This window comes from Micropterus dolomieu, linkage group LG21, assembly GCF_021292245.1.
Source record: "Micropterus dolomieu isolate WLL.071019.BEF.003 ecotype Adirondacks linkage group LG21, ASM2129224v1, whole genome shotgun sequence".
Taxonomy (NCBI): Eukaryota; Metazoa; Chordata; class Actinopteri; order Centrarchiformes; family Centrarchidae; genus Micropterus; species Micropterus dolomieu.
In genome coordinates, this window is record NC_060170.1 from 4,945,750 (window position 1) to 4,964,880 (window position 19,131).

At 41.0% G+C, this 19,131-nt stretch overlaps 1 protein-coding gene across 1 annotated transcript; it reads right to left on the reverse strand.

Moving 5' to 3' along the window:
* Positions 1 to 2,887: 2,887 nt before the first annotated feature.
* On the reverse strand, positions 2,888 to 3,870 carry tcima (transcriptional and immune response regulator a). The gene has a single exon (XM_046035271.1). It carries the CDS (start codon positions 3,737 to 3,739, stop codon positions 3,437 to 3,439), a length of 303 nt encoding a protein of 100 aa, XP_045891227.1. The 5' UTR covers positions 3,740 to 3,870; the 3' UTR covers positions 2,888 to 3,436.
* Between the last annotated feature and the right edge of the window lie 15,261 nt (positions 3,871 to 19,131).

Here is a 19,131-nt window from a genome sequence, read left to right on the forward strand (position 1 = left end):
GAGAGAGAGAGAGAGAGTGAGAAAGAGCAAGAGAGACAGACATAAAGATGAAGAGAGTGATGGGAGGGTAAGGGGGAGCAGCCTACACAATATACACACAGAGGTACAGACAGTAAAGGTGATGTTGCTATAGACTGAATGAACGATAATTGTAGATTTTCATAGTAATGTTTATGATAATAATCATAATATTAATCATAATAATAACAATAGGACTAGTAATAATAATTGTAGCAGAGGTGTTGAGCAGGAACACGGGGGCAGCAGGTGACTCGCAACCACAGATCCAGACTCCACAGCTCCAGAGCCAGAAACACCTGCAGGAAGTGAGACGAGAAAGCACAAGACTACGGGAAAGTATGAAGTCGATTAGTAACATGCATTAAGGGGATGAGGACGCATACAGAAGGAGAGAAAGAGGAGGAGAGAGGAGCTCAGTGCATCATGGGAAGTCCTAGGCCTATAGAAGCATAACTAAGGGATGGTTCAGGACTCACCTGAGCCAGCCCTAACTATAAGCTTTATCAAAGAGGAAAGTCTTAAGCCTACTCTTAAATGTGGAGATGGTGTCTGCCTCCTGAACCCAAACTGGAACCTGGTTCCACAGGAGAGGAGCTTGATAGCTGAATGCTCTGGCTCCTAGTCTACTTTTGGAGACTCTAGGAACCACAAGTAACCCTGCATTCTGGGAGCGCAGTGCTCTGGTGGGGTAGTAAGGTACTATGAGCTCTTTAAGATAAGATGGTGCCTGACCATTAAGAGCTTTGTAGGTGAGAAGAATGATTTAAAATTCTTGCAGGCTAAAAATAACACTTTCACATAATAATGCTAGAAATAACACCTTCACATAATACCGGTGGTACACAGGATAGTAATGTGAGTCGTTTTAGTTGGTGAAATAATGTAGAAAGCCATAACTTTACAACTTTAGTAAGTTAGCAACTGGTCGGCATTAGCCTGGGCTAACAATTAGCTTTTCTGATGTTCACTGTATTTTCACCTGATATCAGATTCTCATTTGGCCTGACAGGCTTCATCCTGTGTACAGGGTCGCGGGGGGGCTGGAGCCAATCCCAGCTGACATCAGGCGCAAGGCGGGGTACACCCTGGACAGGTCGCCAGTCCATCGCAGCGCTATAAAGTTTTGATTAGCTAATTTAAAGCAAGTTTATTTCCCATTCAGTAACAAATTTTATAAAATGAATTTCACTTTCAATTCATAAAATATGTCTAACACATTCAAAGTACCTCATTTGTCATTAAACCATCAAATGTATCATTTAAACTACTGTCTTGTTTGATGCGACTGGTAGGCTAAAACTGAATTGCCCTATGGGGATAAATAAAGTTGTTTGAATTCAACTGAATTGAATTAAACAATACCTAACATGGCTCTAAATTGATCTCCATTTTGTGTATATTGGTTACTTTGATTACGCTATAATTTTTCAAACATTTTAGTTATCCTGTAGAGAGATGCCCCCTCCACCTCATCTTTAAAAGTTGTCTGGCAGTAACAGTTTAAAGATTAAAGTTAGATTAGAGTGTGAGCACCTGGCTGGTCTGTGACATGGAGTAATTTGTTTCTGGCGTCAGCACACAAGCACTCCTTTTGCCAGTCACAGATTTCTGCATGTTAGGGTGACTCATATTCCCATATCTCTCAGCACATGTGAGGAGCACCTACAGTCAGATGTCGCCATGCAAAAACAACCCAGTGAACTGGTTTGAGCCGGTAGAGGGACTGACACAGCAAGCAGATTAGCAGACATCCACTTGAGTGATCTGTGTGTCTGCAGCTAAGCCTCTGTTCACATCCAAAAACTGATGAAATACTACTGAAATAAAAAAATTTAAATGGGGTGTAAATGTAGTAGGTGGTTGCAATGATTAACGAGTCATTTATGCTTTTCTTAAACGTGAAGAATCAGAGAGTGATGACGCAAAGCCTCGCCCGTCTAAACCCTGTAATGCTACTTATACAGGCTCTTATCTAGAGAGCAGGGATGATTAAATAGACTCCAACACAAACATGCTGCGTAGAGAAAGCCGTCCACCACCCCCCACCCCCCTTCCCCCACCCAAACTGAGCCAAACTGGTTCACGCTGGTCTGGCGAGGGATCCAGCATTGTAAAGGGAAACCCAATGAAGGTTAACCACATCCTCTCACGGGTAACTCTATTCCCTTCAAATGCCCTCTGCTGCGTCAGAATGAAGAACAAAGGAAGAAATATACTCACCATGTGCTGTGTTTTTTATAGTGAAATAAACCTGATCCTAGATTACATGACTCAACACTCCACACACGAGTTGTGACATTTCTGTCATTTATCCATTTCCACCTAATAGCAGACATGAGGTCAAGCCAACACATCACTTTCTTTTTCTATGCTGATTAGGATTGCTTAACAAGAGAGGTTTCCCTGTAGCAGATGGCTAATATGTACAGTATTTTGTGTCAAAATGATTTAAAAGTTTGTTTTCTTTCTTTTCATGTTTTCAACTAATTAAGTCATATTTCATGTAAGAGTTAAGATTAATTAGTTAATAAAATTATTTCACTCTTATATGCTAACACTGCTGTGTCCTTTCTTTTCTTAAAATGCCTGAAGATGGGATTCTTTGGGGGTTTTGCAGTCCATTGTCTTGCTTTGACTCCTCACTAATCCTTTAGTGATAAAGGTCAGCACACTGGAATGCAGTGTTTTAATATCCCATGTACTGTAATTCAACATAATAGAACAGGATTTAAGCCCAAACTAATATAAATTAATCTGCCATAGCTAAACAGAATGATATTAACCTCATATGACCTCATGTGATGATCAATAATGGCAGGCATATTAACACCATGTAAATGTGGTGTGTAATAAGAACAAACAAGGGTTTAACTTTTGTACACAATTAAATAATTTATTAAAAATGACAGACAAAGGGACACATAAATGAAAATCATTGTGCTATAACATTTTGTGACAATAACACATTGGCCACTAATGAAGCTGAGACAATTATAGGCATGTGTTCAGGACAGGCATTCATGTAGGCAGGTTCTTCGGCACTATAAAGTCTCATATTGCAGCTGTGCACCACTATCAACACAGTGATATGCACCAGTCCAAGGTGCTGCTTCACAGTCATGCATCCACAGGAATGCAATAATGAATTCAAGTCTCAGGGAAGACGTGTTTGCCCTTCATATTCCCAGTCAGTTCATCTTGCTCCATCCGCTCCGGGCAGGACTCTCCACTGTCACCTCCGTCCATGAGGCGACAGCTGCTGCGTGATGCCCTCCAGGCGGCCGGCTGCACATTCTCCTCCGCACCTGACGCTCCTTTCCAAGCGCCAGGCGAGCCGCACTTGCGGCGGTGACCCAGTCACGTTGGGAGTGTTTTCACATTCGGCTCACACATGAGCCGACAGAGACACAGAGAGTCAACGTATTTTGAGCAGCTGCCGGACCATGCCCGCGATCTGGAGGAACTTGTCCTTCTTTCGTTGCTTCAGAGCCATCAGGGCCCGGGAAGTCTCGTCGGGGTCCTGGGTGTAGGAGAAGATGCTCCTCACTCTCTCCTCCGCCTTCATGTCGCCCGTTTTCTGGAACAGTCTCATCAGCGAGTCCTGGTTAACGGTCTCGAAAATGTTGGCCACGGCCTTCTTACGGTGCGCCGTGTCAAACTTGTTGCCGTGGACAGAGGGGCTGACGCGGTGGCATTCAGAGTACACGTAGGTCGACATCTTGCCTTTTTGTTTCCCCGATTGACGTCTTGTCTTTCTCTGCTCCAAGTGTGGCCCTCCAACTCGGCGAGGATGAGTTGCTCGGTGCGCACTGTTTTTGCCGGAGCGGCTCTGACTTGAGCGTCTGAGTGAGTGAGTACAGAGGAGCTGACGATGCGAGTATTTATAGGGCGGCTGTAGGAGGTTTGCTCGGTGACATCAGTCGTGAATCACACAGACGCCTCCTCCCTGCCGTGCGTATTTGGAGAGCTGAGCTGTGCCAAATATTACTTAATCTCTCTGATGGGTATTGGAAGTAAACTAGCCTATCCCACTGAGATGTAGAGTGTTGTGGTGTAAATTACCAATGGTCTCCCTAATCAATTCATTTAATAGCCTACTAGACAATGCATAGCATTTTTTATTGTTAATGACCAGTTTCACTGTATGTTATCCATCCAGCTAGTAGGCCCACAAACACTTCAATACTCATCAGGAAATCAACAAGCAATGTCCACAAATATCTTTATGGTGGTTTTCAAGATGCATAGATTCCCCATAGGCTGTGGAAGAAGTCAGATGTTTAACTGAAGTAAAACTATCACAAAATACTTAATTACAAGTTAAGGTCCTACAATTAAAATGTATATTTAAATACCATAAACATACAGAATTTTCAGTATATTCAACTATATATATATATATATATATATATATATATATATACACACACACACACACTGTACATACAAACACATATACACACACACACACACACATATATACACACATACAATAATAATAAAGATACAATATACTTAAATTATCAACAAATACACTAATTATGGAGAAGAATGGCTATTATTAGATTTTGATTAAGGTGGACTTAAATTCAAGTACTTTATTTACTGTTCAGTGGTTCACTCTAAGCATCTTGAAAATGTAATTCATTTTGTATGTTAAATCTTTATCTGCCAAGTAGTAACTATAGCTGGCTAAGTAATATCAGTAGAGTAAATAGGACAATATTTGCACAAAGTATAATGTAGCACAAAATGCAAGTACCTTGAAAGTGTAATTAAGTACAGTACTGGTGGTCTACTTAGCAATCAATATAGATAAAACATGCAACATTAATGTATAATGTCAGATGACAAGAGTATAATGTATATGTTGTTATGTGACACGTGCAGGACATGTGATGTCGTGATGAGTAATTTATGGCTTTTGATTTGTTATTAGAGTCAGTTAATATGTCAGAGAACCAGTTTATAAACCAAGAATAAGCTAAATAAAATTGTTTGTCTGTTCTCTAACAGTGAGATGTGTTTACTGGATGACTGTTCTTTTCCTGTTCTGACATCTATTTACACTGGCTGGAGCTCTGATGTAAATTTAGTCTTTAGTCCAACTATACTAATGTTGTAATATTGTTTGTTGAGGTTATAAACAATCTGTAACTCTTTATGTAAGTGTTATTTTTCCTTAACCTGGGTTCTTAGTCATACAGGTTACTAAACATGTATTTTTACGGCTTCCAAAATTGCTACCGAAGATTGTATCTCCCATTTTTCCAGTTAACAGCGCTAAAAATATTTGGCTTACATTTAGGCCCCCAGATGGGAGGGTTAGCGAGTTGTGTTTACAACTGGAGCTGACCCATTGCCTATGCAGCCTGGCTGATCTGTGTTGATAAGGCTGCAAGGCGTTCCCCCTTGAGAAGCAACTCTCCTCATAAATAACTGCAAGTGTTAGTCCCACGCTGGGTAACTGTCATGCTTTCCTAAAAACACTGCTCTCTCTGCAAAAGTGACCACAGGCTAGTCCCTAATATGGAAAAAGACAGTCAGGAGCGATGGCCATAAGTGGCTGAGGAAGTGTATTTTCCTCTAGAGTATGCCCGGCATGTGGCATTGACTTTGTGTGCTGAGTCGAACAATAAACCAAAGACCCTCGCTGAGTCTGAAGTGAAACAATAGCCAGATCCTCGCTGACAGCTTTGTTTGCAGGTCTGTGTGAACAATGCGTCACCACAGGATACCTGTCTGTCTCGAGCTGGCATGGCAGTTATGACTGGAGACAGAGAATGTCACTGAACTTCCATTAAAAAAAAAAAAAGGTGTCGGCCGGTGGAAAGAACATATTTATGACCCAAAAGTTGTCCCGAGGCACAAGAGACAAGCAATGCACAATGAGATTTCAGCGGTTAGACGGAAACTGGAGCCTTGAGCTGCTGACTGTTCTCCAGTCCACACCAAGCATGCATGCTTTATCATAACAAAAGGGACTAAATATAAACAGGGGTCAAAGTTCTGTCATGTTACCCCATTGGGAGGGATCCAAAGGAGACAGTAGGTTTACTCCCTGATGTATCTCTAACAGATAAGATTCCTTCCAAAGATGTTTCACATTTACATAACAACACCCCCCAATGTCCCTTAAATAGAGTCCAGGTCACAGATAAGGGGGCTCATGGAAAGAGTCCAAGTTACAGATAAGAGAGCTCATGGAAAAGGATGCAGCATGCTGAGACAAGTTTGAGGAGTCCTCTTGATTATACAACATGGTCAATGTATCTATCTGGACCAATTTTGCTGTGTTTCCCTTTTCCACGTCTTTGTTTATGGGTGTGCTGTACTTAGAGCAATGAAATGTGAAACCACTTCCAGAATGTATTTCAAATACCACATATCATATATGTATTATTGTAGGTATTTTGAGGCACTTGGAAATTGCTAAAAATCTCCACATTTGAAAGATTGGGTAGATGCAATGGAAGAGATATGCTCCTCTGCTTAAGAGGATGAAATTTAGTTTTTCTTTAATTATATTTTTGACTTTGGTGGAGTACCCGTTTAGTTTTCAAGCATAGTCAAAAAAATCTCCTGTGACTATTACATGTTTTCTTTTCATTTTAAGATGCACCGAATCGCTCACTTATGTGTTTGCTACTTATTTTTATCAGGGAGCACTTGTAAAAATTACCTGATAGGGAAACCTGTGAACAAACAGTGATGCTTGTTGAAACAGTCAAACAAATCCTTTGTAATTCAGAGATACTGAGTGACAGCTCTCAGGTTACAGGGTGTTTGCTTTTCTCTAAAATGGACATGCAGCGTTTTGGAAATGTCTATTGCTGTTTGCTGTTCTTGTTGTGTAATCTGCACATGTCCCAGATATCTGAAACAACTTCAGTGTGTCAACACATGAGGTAAGCAGAGACAGCTTGATCAGAAGATGGTTCACATTTTTGGTGAGACTTTGAACTTTGAGTTCACAGTGGTACTGTGTTTAAAACCCACAAGAAAATCTGTAATGCTATGTTGATTTGCCTGTATTAGGAAAATTAGGAAGATATCAATGCTAATTAAATTCGTGAGAAAGAAATCTATTGGCCCAGGATAAGTCTTCCAGTTAAGTACAACAATGAAAACAAGGCCTTCCGTTCTGGAGGTATAACATGGAAACACACTAACAGCTGTTACAGCTGAATTAAATGACATCTGGCATTGTGTGTGTGTATCACAAAAGCATGGTAATAATGATTAATAATTCCCCACAGGCTTTGTGGTGTAAGAATGCCTTTGTATTCAGGTCTGTGTTTATATCTGACTGCAGGACCTTACTGGAAGTCACAGGTAGCGACACACAGCAGCTGTTTAGCAAGCGGCCACTTAAGGAACATTAGCAGAGGAAGGGCAGTTGGGAGTGAGTCTCTAGGGTACTAATATTTGTGTGTGAATACAGCTCCTCATTGTGCGTCTCCAAAGCAAGGAGGCAGGTTCATAGGAACATAAGCATTACGCAAATTTACCTGACACTGTGGGTGTCATGTCTGATTGCCTGATGGTAAACCTTGACTCACTAAATTTGGTGTGGTTGCTACAGCATATATTGCAAGCAGGGGGTCCAGATGAGGTAATAAAAATGGTAATGGTAAATACAGCAAGAGTTTGAAATAAAGTTGTAAATGTCAGGATTCGTGGGTGAGCGCAGAGGAGGTGAGAGCCCAAATGCAAGACACAAGAGCAGAGATTAAGTTCAGGGGTTTTAACCCACAAAAACAGGTTGGAGGCAGGCAAAATCCAAACAGTTCAGGAAACTGAAGGTCAGGCAGCACACTCATCACACGACACAACAGAGTGTATTCACACTGTATTCTCCCAAATCTTAGAATCAAGAACACAGAGTGGATAAGGGAGACAAGATAGCAGGACAACACAGACAACAGACTAGGATAACAGAACAAAAACAGATTAACACAGAACCAAACAGACAACAAAACGGCAGAGCTCACCATAAAAACAGACTGCACACAGGACGACAGACAAGACAGAACCCCAAAACAAAACAGACCAAAATAACAGATAATCAACTGACCAAAACTCACAGAGTGCAAAACTTAACAGTTTTGGCTGACAGGCAGAATGTGACAGTAAAATGCTAATCAGTGTCAGATTTTCCAGAAAATGGGTAAAATCTTACTTGAAGTACATTGTGACACATTGCGAGCAGATATATAAACCCAGCATGGGTTAGACTTCCTTACAATGAAATCATCAGACAAAAAATATACTTAACTTAAATGAATGCATGACCTATGCAATTGCCTCATAAAGTTTTTAACCATCTTCTTTTGTTTTTATGTCTTGCTCATTTCGTGCATAGAATGCACTTACAATGAGCACAGCCCTAAGTTAATAGTTTGGAAACCTGCAGAAAGGCTTTAGAGGAATCATCAGGTTTTCCTTCTAATGAGTCGGGGTGGAGTGGTATATGTTTCACAACCTGCTGTGAGCAGCAGCGGCGCCACAATAGTCCTGTAACCCTTGCACGCAAAGCAGAGGTCATGTTTCCTCTTTCCTCTGCTCCTCCCTCTCTCACTTGATCTGCCCCCCCTCAGGGACTGACCTGTGCATGCAGATTAAGTGACTGAGTGCTGAGCCCACCAAGGCAAGGCACCATTACAATGAACCTGCTCAATCCGGTTACTGGCGCTGGGTTCACGGCTGGCTGCACCACGGGGGCCGAAGGCCATATCTACTGTACATCTGTCCACACGATGCTCCCCAGTGAGGATCCTGAACTGTGCCTGCACGTCCGGGTTCTACTGCATCAGGTGGATCATATTAAGGTCACTGTTTTACAGGGTGGTTGCTGAAGGATGGGGGCCTTATTGGGATATTCCATGGATACAGACAATTGTGGCTATCTTACAGCTCCAGGTTGATGGATAGTTTCAGCTCTGACGCACTCTCCTTTAATGCACCGGTACCTGCTTTTTTATTTTATTTTTGATTAACACTGTTCTCGATATAGACAATATCTAAACATTGGGAAAATTTCAATGGATGTCTGTGTCTGTCAGTCTGTCCAGCACTTTGGTCGAGACTGAAATATCTTAATGATCACTGGAAATAAAATTTTGTATAGAAATTCATGTTCTCCAGAAGATGACTCCGAGTAACTTTGGTGATCCTCTGACTTTTCCATTAGAACCACCAGCAGGACAAAGTTTTTGATTATTCAGTAAAATAGCTTGACATGTATTGATTGACACAACATTTTGTACGGACATTGATGTTCTCCACTGGATGAATCCATAAAATTTGCCACAGATATACGGTGTCTCTAGAGGATCAATTCTAATGACATTTGTGCCTTAACTTTTCATAGTGCCACCATTGGGAGTGAATTTTAATTTGTCCAGTACTGACAAAACTAGTGATGTTCCTATCATCCTCAGCCGTACAGTTTGTTTAGCGATAAAAAGCAACTGTTAGCATGCTAACAGGCTCAACTAAGATGGTGAACCTGGTAAATATTACTTGCTTAACATCAGCATATTGGCATTGTTGCTGTGAGCAAGTACATCTTTAGAGAGCTGTACATTACCTCTTCTTTTTAATTTCTCCTAGTCTGAACTGCCCGCAGTATGAAATCCAGAACGAAGTGCAGTGTGTGCTTTAATTTAGTAATATAGATAGACACAAAACACATGATAACAATCTTGGTTGGGGGTTTAAATGTTAAGGATCAAGTACTACCTACACAGCAGTAATACCCTCATCTCACCACAGTTCAAAGCTCAGGTCAGCATGGAGACCAAAACACTTAAAACAAACATGCTCACATACATTGTTACAGTTTCTGTTTATCATTAGCTGAGCCTGCAGAGCAGGGTAGCACAGTAAAGCGCTCTTCACCCCCTTGGTGCACTGCTGGAGCAGATACCTTACTTAAATACAGTCTTTCACACACTATCAGTTCCTATTGCCTTTATAAGAACATTTGACCCCCCCCTTGGCCCTACCTTCATGGGAGCCTCTGCTTCACAGTCTTGTACTAGTCCATCACTAAACAAGTGGATGCAAATGTGCTGACCCCACATTAAGTTAACCGTAGGAATTGTAGGGGTTTGGTCCAGTGCCAGGTAAAGGAAAGTGCTGGAGCCGGTCGACAGCAGGCCCATTGTTCATTGTGGCGGGAGGGCAAGGTCATAACAGAGAGACACGCAAGTCTGAATTGATGCACAAGTCATCTGTGGCAGGGGTCTTGAGATATTACACCCTTTCAGAGGAAGTGTAACTCGCATGTCTAGCATGGGGTTTGTATCAGAGGCTGACATTCTGTTGTGAATCCTATGGGTCACGGGATTCCTGTGGGACGGGAGTCAATTTCACTAATCATCCTGGGACTGGGACGGGACAGGAAAAAGTGAATGGGAGCGTGGCGGAGCGGGGGATCATAAGTCCATTTTGTATATGAATAAATGCTACTTTCAGATTTTTTTGTTGGGAACGATATGGGACGGGAGTCACTCTTCTGGGATTGGGATGGGACAGGAGTTTTTTTATGGGTGCAGGATGAGACAGGAGTGAAAATTCACTCCTATGTCACCCTCTAGTTTATGTGGCTCTTAATGTTAAACATTAAACGCTTAATGAAGACGATGCTAACAGAAATATAAGAAATATAGGGGTTAAAAGTGCACAAAATATCAAGTTCAGACAGAGGTAGTCTTAGGCTCAAAATATATTTAAAGGAACAGTTTGACATTTTGGAAAATACAATAATTCACTTTCTTGGACAGCTTACATACATACTGAATACAGACTGAAAACAAACACACAGTTAGCCTGACTCTGTTTTTCATACAGATTCAACAAACTAGAAAAAATATGTTAAGTGTTATTAAGCTTAAGAGGTGCTGGTAGGCAGATTTTTACCTTCAAACAGAGCCATGCTAGCTGTTTCCTCCTGTTTACAGTCAGTAAGCTAAGCTAATCGGATATGTCTTCTCGTCCAGTTCTTGGCAAGAAAGCAAACAAGCGCATTTCCCAAAAATTATCTTTGGGCCTCCCTGCGGTCATTTGTGTTATTTTGAAAAGTAGCAGAATGATTAAAAAGTGTGACTTCAAACCGAGACATAAAGCAACCATGAAAATTCCTCATCCAAGAAGTGTGAAGACAGGCACTTTCAGCCAAATTGCTGCTGAGACAGAGAGGGAAACATCAGTTGTTTAAAATAAAGCACTTCTAATTTACTGTGCTCTGACATTTATTAGACGACGATTCTGACTGAAAGGTTAGGAGTAACTTCAGGACACTCTTCCGGCCCATCAATCCCAGTTTCTTGGAAGCAAAACAAAACCAACAGCTCAAGAGCAAGAGTTACATGACGTGTATCATTTTAATAAGACGTCTATGAATGACATGAAGCAATAGAACTTACAATAAAGAAATAACTCGGTGTAACATGCATTCATGTTGAATACTAGTCATGAAACTAGACAGATTAAAAGGAAGTCTATCAGCTGCTCCATGAGCTCAGCGAGGTTTAATAGTGCTTACTGTGCTAGCTTGGATGTGGAACTGAGAGTGCGACTAGTTTCAACTTCAGGCTGGTTCAAACCGGTCAGTTGGTATGACAAATCAGTCTTATGGAGGAGTATACTCACGACTGGGGCCTTGCGTTTTCATATCAAAGGCGCAAAAAATAGAGAAAGCAAATATCAGTGACAAAAATTATAATGTCTTATCCGAGCTTGGGCCTTTTGATGTCACATGAAACGCCTTCTAAAATATGTGACAACAACAACCACAAAGAGGCAAAAGGCAGAGGGGAGTTGGAATGGGCGAGAGAGATAAAGAGGGAAACGCAGAAATTAGGTCAACAGTCATTCCATTTCTACAGCATTAGGGAAGAAGCATGCACACTGCAGTACTAAGGGAGTGACAAGGTTAAGAATATAGCATTAAACTAAAGTGCCGCTGATTGTAAGTCCGTGTTTTGGAGTAGGAACGGACAGAAGGGCCAAAATCATCCCCTCGTGCTCCAGTTTGGGCAGCAGCACGTGGCGTAAATAAATAACAGCCATGTGTGTAAGCCTTCATCTTCAAGCTGTCAACATTTCTCCTGCCAACGCCTAGTAGAAATACAAAGAAAACATCATTTTTCTGTATTATTATACAGCTATTACACAAGAGACAAGGGATGGATACAAAACAACCCAAGAATGGCTCAAGGACATGTCGTAAATACACAGGCTTTCAAACATTTGAGAAGCTAATCCCAGAGGGGGAGATTTGTTGCAGAGATGGAGGGGTTTGCACACAATCACAACAGAACATAGAAAAACAAAAAAGATGGATCTATCACATGTAGCATGTGTGGTGTTACATATTTACAACATGTACACAGTATCCCCAGGCAACAGAAAATGCTGTTAAAAGTTTCATTTGCTGTATTCTGCAATAGATGATCCATCATAAGGAGTGTGATATGACTCTCAAAGTAGCATTTACACTACAGATTCCATTCATTTTCCTTTTGTTTTGTTTTTTGTGTTTATTTCGGCGGCTCTGTATTGCAGTGCAAATTGGATGTTGGATGAAAAGTACTCAGAGCATTACTTCACTAAACCCTTGGCTGTAAGACAACATCCCTGCTTTTCATGGTATTAGCCAATTTGTCGTCCAGAGCAGCTTTCATCAGTGGAGCAAGGATGAAGATTTTTATATATATATATATATATATGTATATAATATTTGTTTTTATAACACAAATAACTTCCAGTGGTGAAATGTAACGAATTACATTTAATGCTGTACAGTGTACTAACTTAAGTGCTGTACTTAAGTATAGGTTTGAGGTGTCTTTGTTACTTTGCTAAAGTTACAAGTTACTTTGAAGACTAAGGCTTTACAGACAACATGTAGGTTTGTAGAATATGGGGCTTCACCCACCAGCAGTGGTGGGAAGTAGGAATATATAAAGGGTAAGTGCTGTATTTTGCAACCAGGTCCCTATTTTCCCCAATACTGGACCAATTTCAAAAACTGTTACCCCAGTTAGTCACATAGACACAAAAACAAAGGAAAACAAGGGTCCAGGTTGAAAAAAACAGCCTTAACCTTTAACTAAATTCCTGATTTTTCTTTACCTTTCTGTATAAGATAATAACAAATGTAAAATGTCTGCCTCAGTTGTTTTTAATCTGCTGAATCTGCCCCTCTGTCCCTGTCTTCAGCCATATTTCCATTTATCCAGGCCATTCTTCATCCATCCACCAGATTCCATCAGACTTTCCCACCAGTTCCAGTCATGTGACTTCTACACGCACCTTCTCACCTGTTCCTCACTCTTTATTTACCTGTCAGTATTTATTCCAGCCCCTTTCCCCCAGTCAGCTTGTCAATGTTGTTATTTGGCACGCAGCCTGTGCTTTCTAGACTCCATAACTTGTACCTGAACCTGTACCTACAAGCCTACCTGCCCCATTCCTTTTTTACCAGTGGACTCTCTGTTACTTCAGTTTGGACTGCCATATTTTGCTGCTAATACTTTTAGTAGTATTTATACATTGTTGTAGTGCTACTATTACTTGCTTAAGTAAAGGATCTGAGAACTTCTTCAATCACTGACCTCTAATATATATATACAGTATTAGTTCATAGCAGGTCAGCTTCCCCACAATCAGCTTAAAATACAGCTTTCATGTCAATGCATCAATAATTACAATTCAATTATATTATACCTATAATACTATGTAAGTCTGCAAGAGGCCATTCTGCATAAAGTGTGCTTGATAACTTTAGAACATTTTGCTGATAATAGCTCACTATTCAGTACTTCTACTTAAGTAAATGCTGGACTTTTGCTTGTAACATTGTATTTCTATGTTGTGGTTTTGCTAATTTTACTTTTAGACTCTGAGAACCAGTAAAATGCATTGTTTCATTATGTAGGCTGATCAAAAATACAGCAGTATTGTCTGTTAACATATGGTCACCCTATCGATGTGTAACTCTAGGTTTGATGAATAATGTATCCACATTGTCTGATCTACACCTATTGTCTTAGATGAAGACAAGACACGAAGGGAAACAGATGGTAACTGGCAAACCTTATGTAGAGGCATCATTTGATTCTCCTTAATGAGTCCGTTCATTAAGAACAACTGGGTCCCTTTCTCCCTAGCCTGAAATGCCAGTAGATGGGATCCGGTCTGTCCTGTATATGCATGGTGTTGATACCTTTCACCTTTAAAACTCTCCCAATAAAGATCGAGTGACAATGTCATGAGAATAAGGTTAGTACAACAGCTAAAAAGATTACATCTGGATACTTGTAGAGTAGTACAGCAGTGATGTGATATGGATCTCGGCCTGCGGGGAAATTAATTGGAAAATCCTACAGCCTGATTCCTCACTGATCAGTCAGGTCAGACCGGCATTGTGGAACAGACTGCAGCGTGGTTGGCAGGACTCCATCAGCTTCATCATTTACGTTGTTGTACTTTCTGTGTGTGCAGTCTATAAAGTCATATTTTCCACAGAGCCCCGGTCACGCAAGCCTCCCACAGCCCGGCTGTCAACACTGGTGGTGGGCAGATACTGTTCATAAAATCCATCTCTAGTTGTCATGTTGTGTACTGTTTGTTGAAACATGTCGTTTGGAGAGCAAATACGTCTTCTGTAGTCACAGAGATGCTGATAGTAGTAGGGTGAGTTTTTAGGACTCCATGTATGACTTACCATGATGAACTTGATGTTGTGTGAGAGCCCGCTACAGGCCGCTCAGGTTCAATGCAGCTGGGTGGTTATAAAATGAATGCTGCTCTCTGGTGGTAATGTTGTGATGTGCAAACCAGTGACCAGCAGAAGATTTAACTCGTGGAGAGGTGACAATTCAAATATGGGGCCAGTTATCACTCGTCACCAGTATTAATATTAATACTTAATGGCAATCTGAATCAATCCAATAATCAGATTGTCAGATGAATGAGCCCTCCATTATGAGATCTGCTACTGAAGCAATCAACAGAAATTGATTTTGCATGTAGGTTTATTAGTATTAGTTGACACATAATTTCTGGATGAAATGCACACGTTAAGTTGATTGTGCATTGTCAGCACTTCAGTCCTGTTACCTTTAAGTTACAACAATATAATTTTCTCTCTTTTGAAACAATGCGCGTATAAGATGTGACTCATGCCATGAGCAGTGGTGAGGTGGAACTACACATCACAGTCTGCTTACAGGTGCAACATTGCAACATGATGGAATATTTAAAGACTGGCTGATAGATTTGCATATTAAGAGGTCATATTTGTAGCTCCCTATGGATAATGGAATATGCTTTTATGAATCTAATTTTCATATTTAATAAAAAAAAAAATAGAATCTTTCATATGGTTGTGTGACTGCATGCCTTTGTACCAAGTTTTCCCATTGGGGGTTAATCATTACCATACTCATCCTTTTCTTCATCACTGTGGGAATAAACAAATGAGGAGAACTCCTGTTTTGTTTAAATCTAGTGAAGCAAAAGGTCACAGGAGAACAAGAAACAGACATTTACCCAGGAAAATGAATGTTGCTGCAGTAAAGGTCAATAAATGACACGGATTAGTTAATGCCTCTAATCATTAAACAAACAAAAGTACAACCTGTCCACAATGCAGTGCTTTTGAATGTGAGAAGAGAAGTTATATACTGAGTATATGCAGGGAAACTTTATAAACAAAAATGATAAAAAATGTAGTTCTCTTCTTGTAGCTAGTGAGGCCCAGCCTACTTGTTTTATAGTAAAAGTTGCTTTAAGTTAGAGTGAGCTGCATGAGAATAAAGGATTAGTCTCCATAGTCGAGCATGTTGACAATAATTTACCAGTCCTCAAAACAGAAACATGCTTTATTCTGATGAGAAAAAGATTTTTCCAGAGAAGTTGCTACAGCACAGGATATGTGGTGTGGGTACCGTAAATGAGGTATAACCCTTTATTTGCTCATATTGTACACAGTTGTTAGAATAGGAACATAAGTAAGTTCACTGAACTTACATAGCACTTTTCAATACCAGGGTTTCAAACTGCTTCACAGTTACAAAAAGGACAATACAAACATTTAAATAAATAATTAGCAAGTAAACACAAAAGCTGTTTGAGGAATGATAACAAAATTGGGCGAGTAAGAAAAAATAAAATGCCTTTGAGAATAAATGGGTTTTGAGATCAGATTTAAAGAGCTGGTATTATGCTCATTTTCAGGTTCAAAATCTTAATTAAGGGTTATACCAGAACAGGTTTACATGGTTTCATTTTCAAGAAACACCATATTTTTGTCATACTGCACATTGCTGCAGCTCCTCTTTTCACCCTGTGTGTTGTACACTCCGCTCTTGAGCTACAGAGTGATGCATCTTACTTGTACAAAATCTTTGCTGGGAGTTGCACATGTGCTGTTCCCAGGTAAGGACTACTAGCCAATCAGACGCAGAGAAGGGTGGGTCATAAGAAACAAAGTAGTGTGATCCAAATCAAAGCCGCTTCAGACTACCACTACAAAAATCATCATATTTCAACTCAATTTTACATAAAAATTGGCCAAACAATTTGAACGTTTGCTCAGTAGCTTTCACATCAGGTGTAACATTAGCATTATAGCTATAACTTTAGCTGTGTTAGCCAACGTTTACAACAACTCCGCACTTGAACAGTCTGTGAAGTTACATTGCCGTGTTTATTTTAAATATAATTCACAACCAATAAAGCATACTTACAGGTTGACTCTCCGTTTTCCATTGCAGATAGTACGTAGCGTGTCGTCATAGCAACGCCACACACAACTGCCGCGACATAATGTTCAATGCGACACACACACCAGCGATCCACACAGCTTTCTCTTTTTTAAGTTAAAATGTTTCAACATTCCTCAGAATGTAAAGACAGATAAGCGGTATGAAAACCTTCCAGCTGTGTTTTCCTCTGCTGTTGTTGCTGCAGCGGTCTGTGTGACGGTGGGAGCAGAGGGCTCTGTGAGCTCCTCAACTCCGAAAATATTCAAGCACATTTTTGTTCACCATCACTTCTCGTAAAACTGTCAATATTCGAAATCTACACAGCTGATTTCTCACGATTTTAGTGATGAAATTCCACACGAAACTGTAAAATATAAAACTTGCAGGCCTCAGTCTCAGAATATTCTCTCTGACCAGTCAGCAGTCTGTCGTGTATTCTAGTTACATTTTAGTTTCCCTCAGCTCGCTTGGAACCTCGACGGAGGTGAAGTGATACGAAAAAAAGTACCTGGAAGCAGGTACAGGTACAAGATTTCTACAATGGAAAACCAAACAAAGGCGAGTCGAGCCAAGTCAAGCTGGCACTGTGCAGTGGAAAAGGGGCTTAACTAAAATCAAAGGGCCTCCGCTCAGACTAGCTTGGTTTGAGGACGTGCCTGACCCCGCTCGCTGCTTGGCAAGCTTTATGATGCGTTTTCCTTGTGACGTCACAGTGAAGGAAGTGAAGGGCTGGACTACAAACGAGCTGTTTTCAAGCAGTTCAGGGCAGAGTTTTCTGTGGGAGATGGGAACTCCCTTTTGAGCTGGACTTTGGGCTTTTTCACTTTGCAAACCTATTACATGCACAAAAAAGAGATACAACTCAATAAAGGAGAGGGGAAAAGCCAAAAAGCATAATACCACCTCTTTAAAACAAAGAGAGAGACTGTTCCATATGGACCAAAAGCTAAAGTTCAGTCACCAGGCGCCTGTAAGTGTGAGTGGAGCAAAACCAGGAGTCCTTGTTCTAGTGGACAGAATCAGCAACTCAATGTTACAGGGTGGAGCCAAGTTGTGTAGTGCCTTAAAATGATCATCATTGGGTTTTTGTTTTTTTTTTTAAATAAAAGCATTTAAACTGGAATCTTTAATTCAACAAGAAGCCAGTATATTGGAACGAGTGCTGGCATAATATGGACACGTGAAAGGTCTTTGTATGTGATCTGGCAGCAGAAAGTTTAACTAAATGTAAACATGCTACAGCTTCTTATCTTGAACAAGAATACAGAGCAGTACAGTTGTGAAGACATACAGTAAGGAGACAAACAATGGATGAATTGTTCAAGCTGTTGGAAAGATAAGAAGGGACGCAGTTTGGCAATGTTCCTGAACTGACTGAATAACTGAAAAAAGATTTTTTTTAACTGACTGGTAAGGCCTAGGAAGTGTGCGCAGCACTGTCTGTAGAGAATGGGCTTAATTGTGACCGAGTTAAGCGTGCTATCCTGAGAGTTTACGAGTTGGTGCTGGAGGCATACCGACAGCGTTTTCGTAGACTTTGGAAGACCCCCGATCAAACCTTTACAGATTTTGCTCGTGAAAAGGGTATCCTCTTTGATAGAGCGCAGTCTCATAAACGGACACAAGAGATTGGTCTGTCTGATTCACCTGCTGCTTCTGTTTTTCCTAAAGAAAGCGTGATGGTCCGGTGAGGCTGAGACTGTAACGGACTCCGTGAGTGAGTCTGGCGCTGTTACACCTTTGCCTCTCGCTCACGATGCTTCGATTAAAGCTCCAAGATGCCATCCTTCCATGGTCAAATGTGTGAGACCTACGTCAGTTGCAGAGAAAACAGAGGGGAAGGGCAACCAAAAACTCGACACTTTAAAGAAGGAGTCCTTGAGTTTTAGCCCAGCTGCAGTTCTGTTAGACCATAGAGTGCGTGGTCCACCAAAGGTGTTAAATGAGGAGATAAGTGACGTGTCTCCCAAAACTAACTTGTTGTTTTTAGTGTCCCTGTTCAGGGAGCGATTACAGCATGCTGTCAAGTCGGTGACGGAATTGTTTTCCTCCTCACAGGTCTGTGTGGCCACAAAGAAGGTGAAAACAGGTGACAACGTGTTTGCCTCACTGGGTCCTCCTGGCCCACAGTTTACATCCAACATGAGTGGGGAGCAAAAAACATCCTGGCCGATGCCATGTCCCATGGGTGAGGTCCAGGGTGTGACCCGTGAGGTCTGGTTTGTGTTGCTGTGGGTGTGTCTGTCTCTCTCCTGCAGGTGGATGTGTACCTGTATCCTGAGCGTGACGCTGGGTGGAACTCGCAGCTGTAGCTGATCAGCGACAATTA

Bases quoted from the DNA above. Each gene is read 5' to 3' on its own strand.
- tcima (XM_046035271.1), bottom strand. From the start codon at position 3,739: ATGTCGACCTACGTGTACTCTGAATGCCACCGCGTCAGCCCCTCTGTC.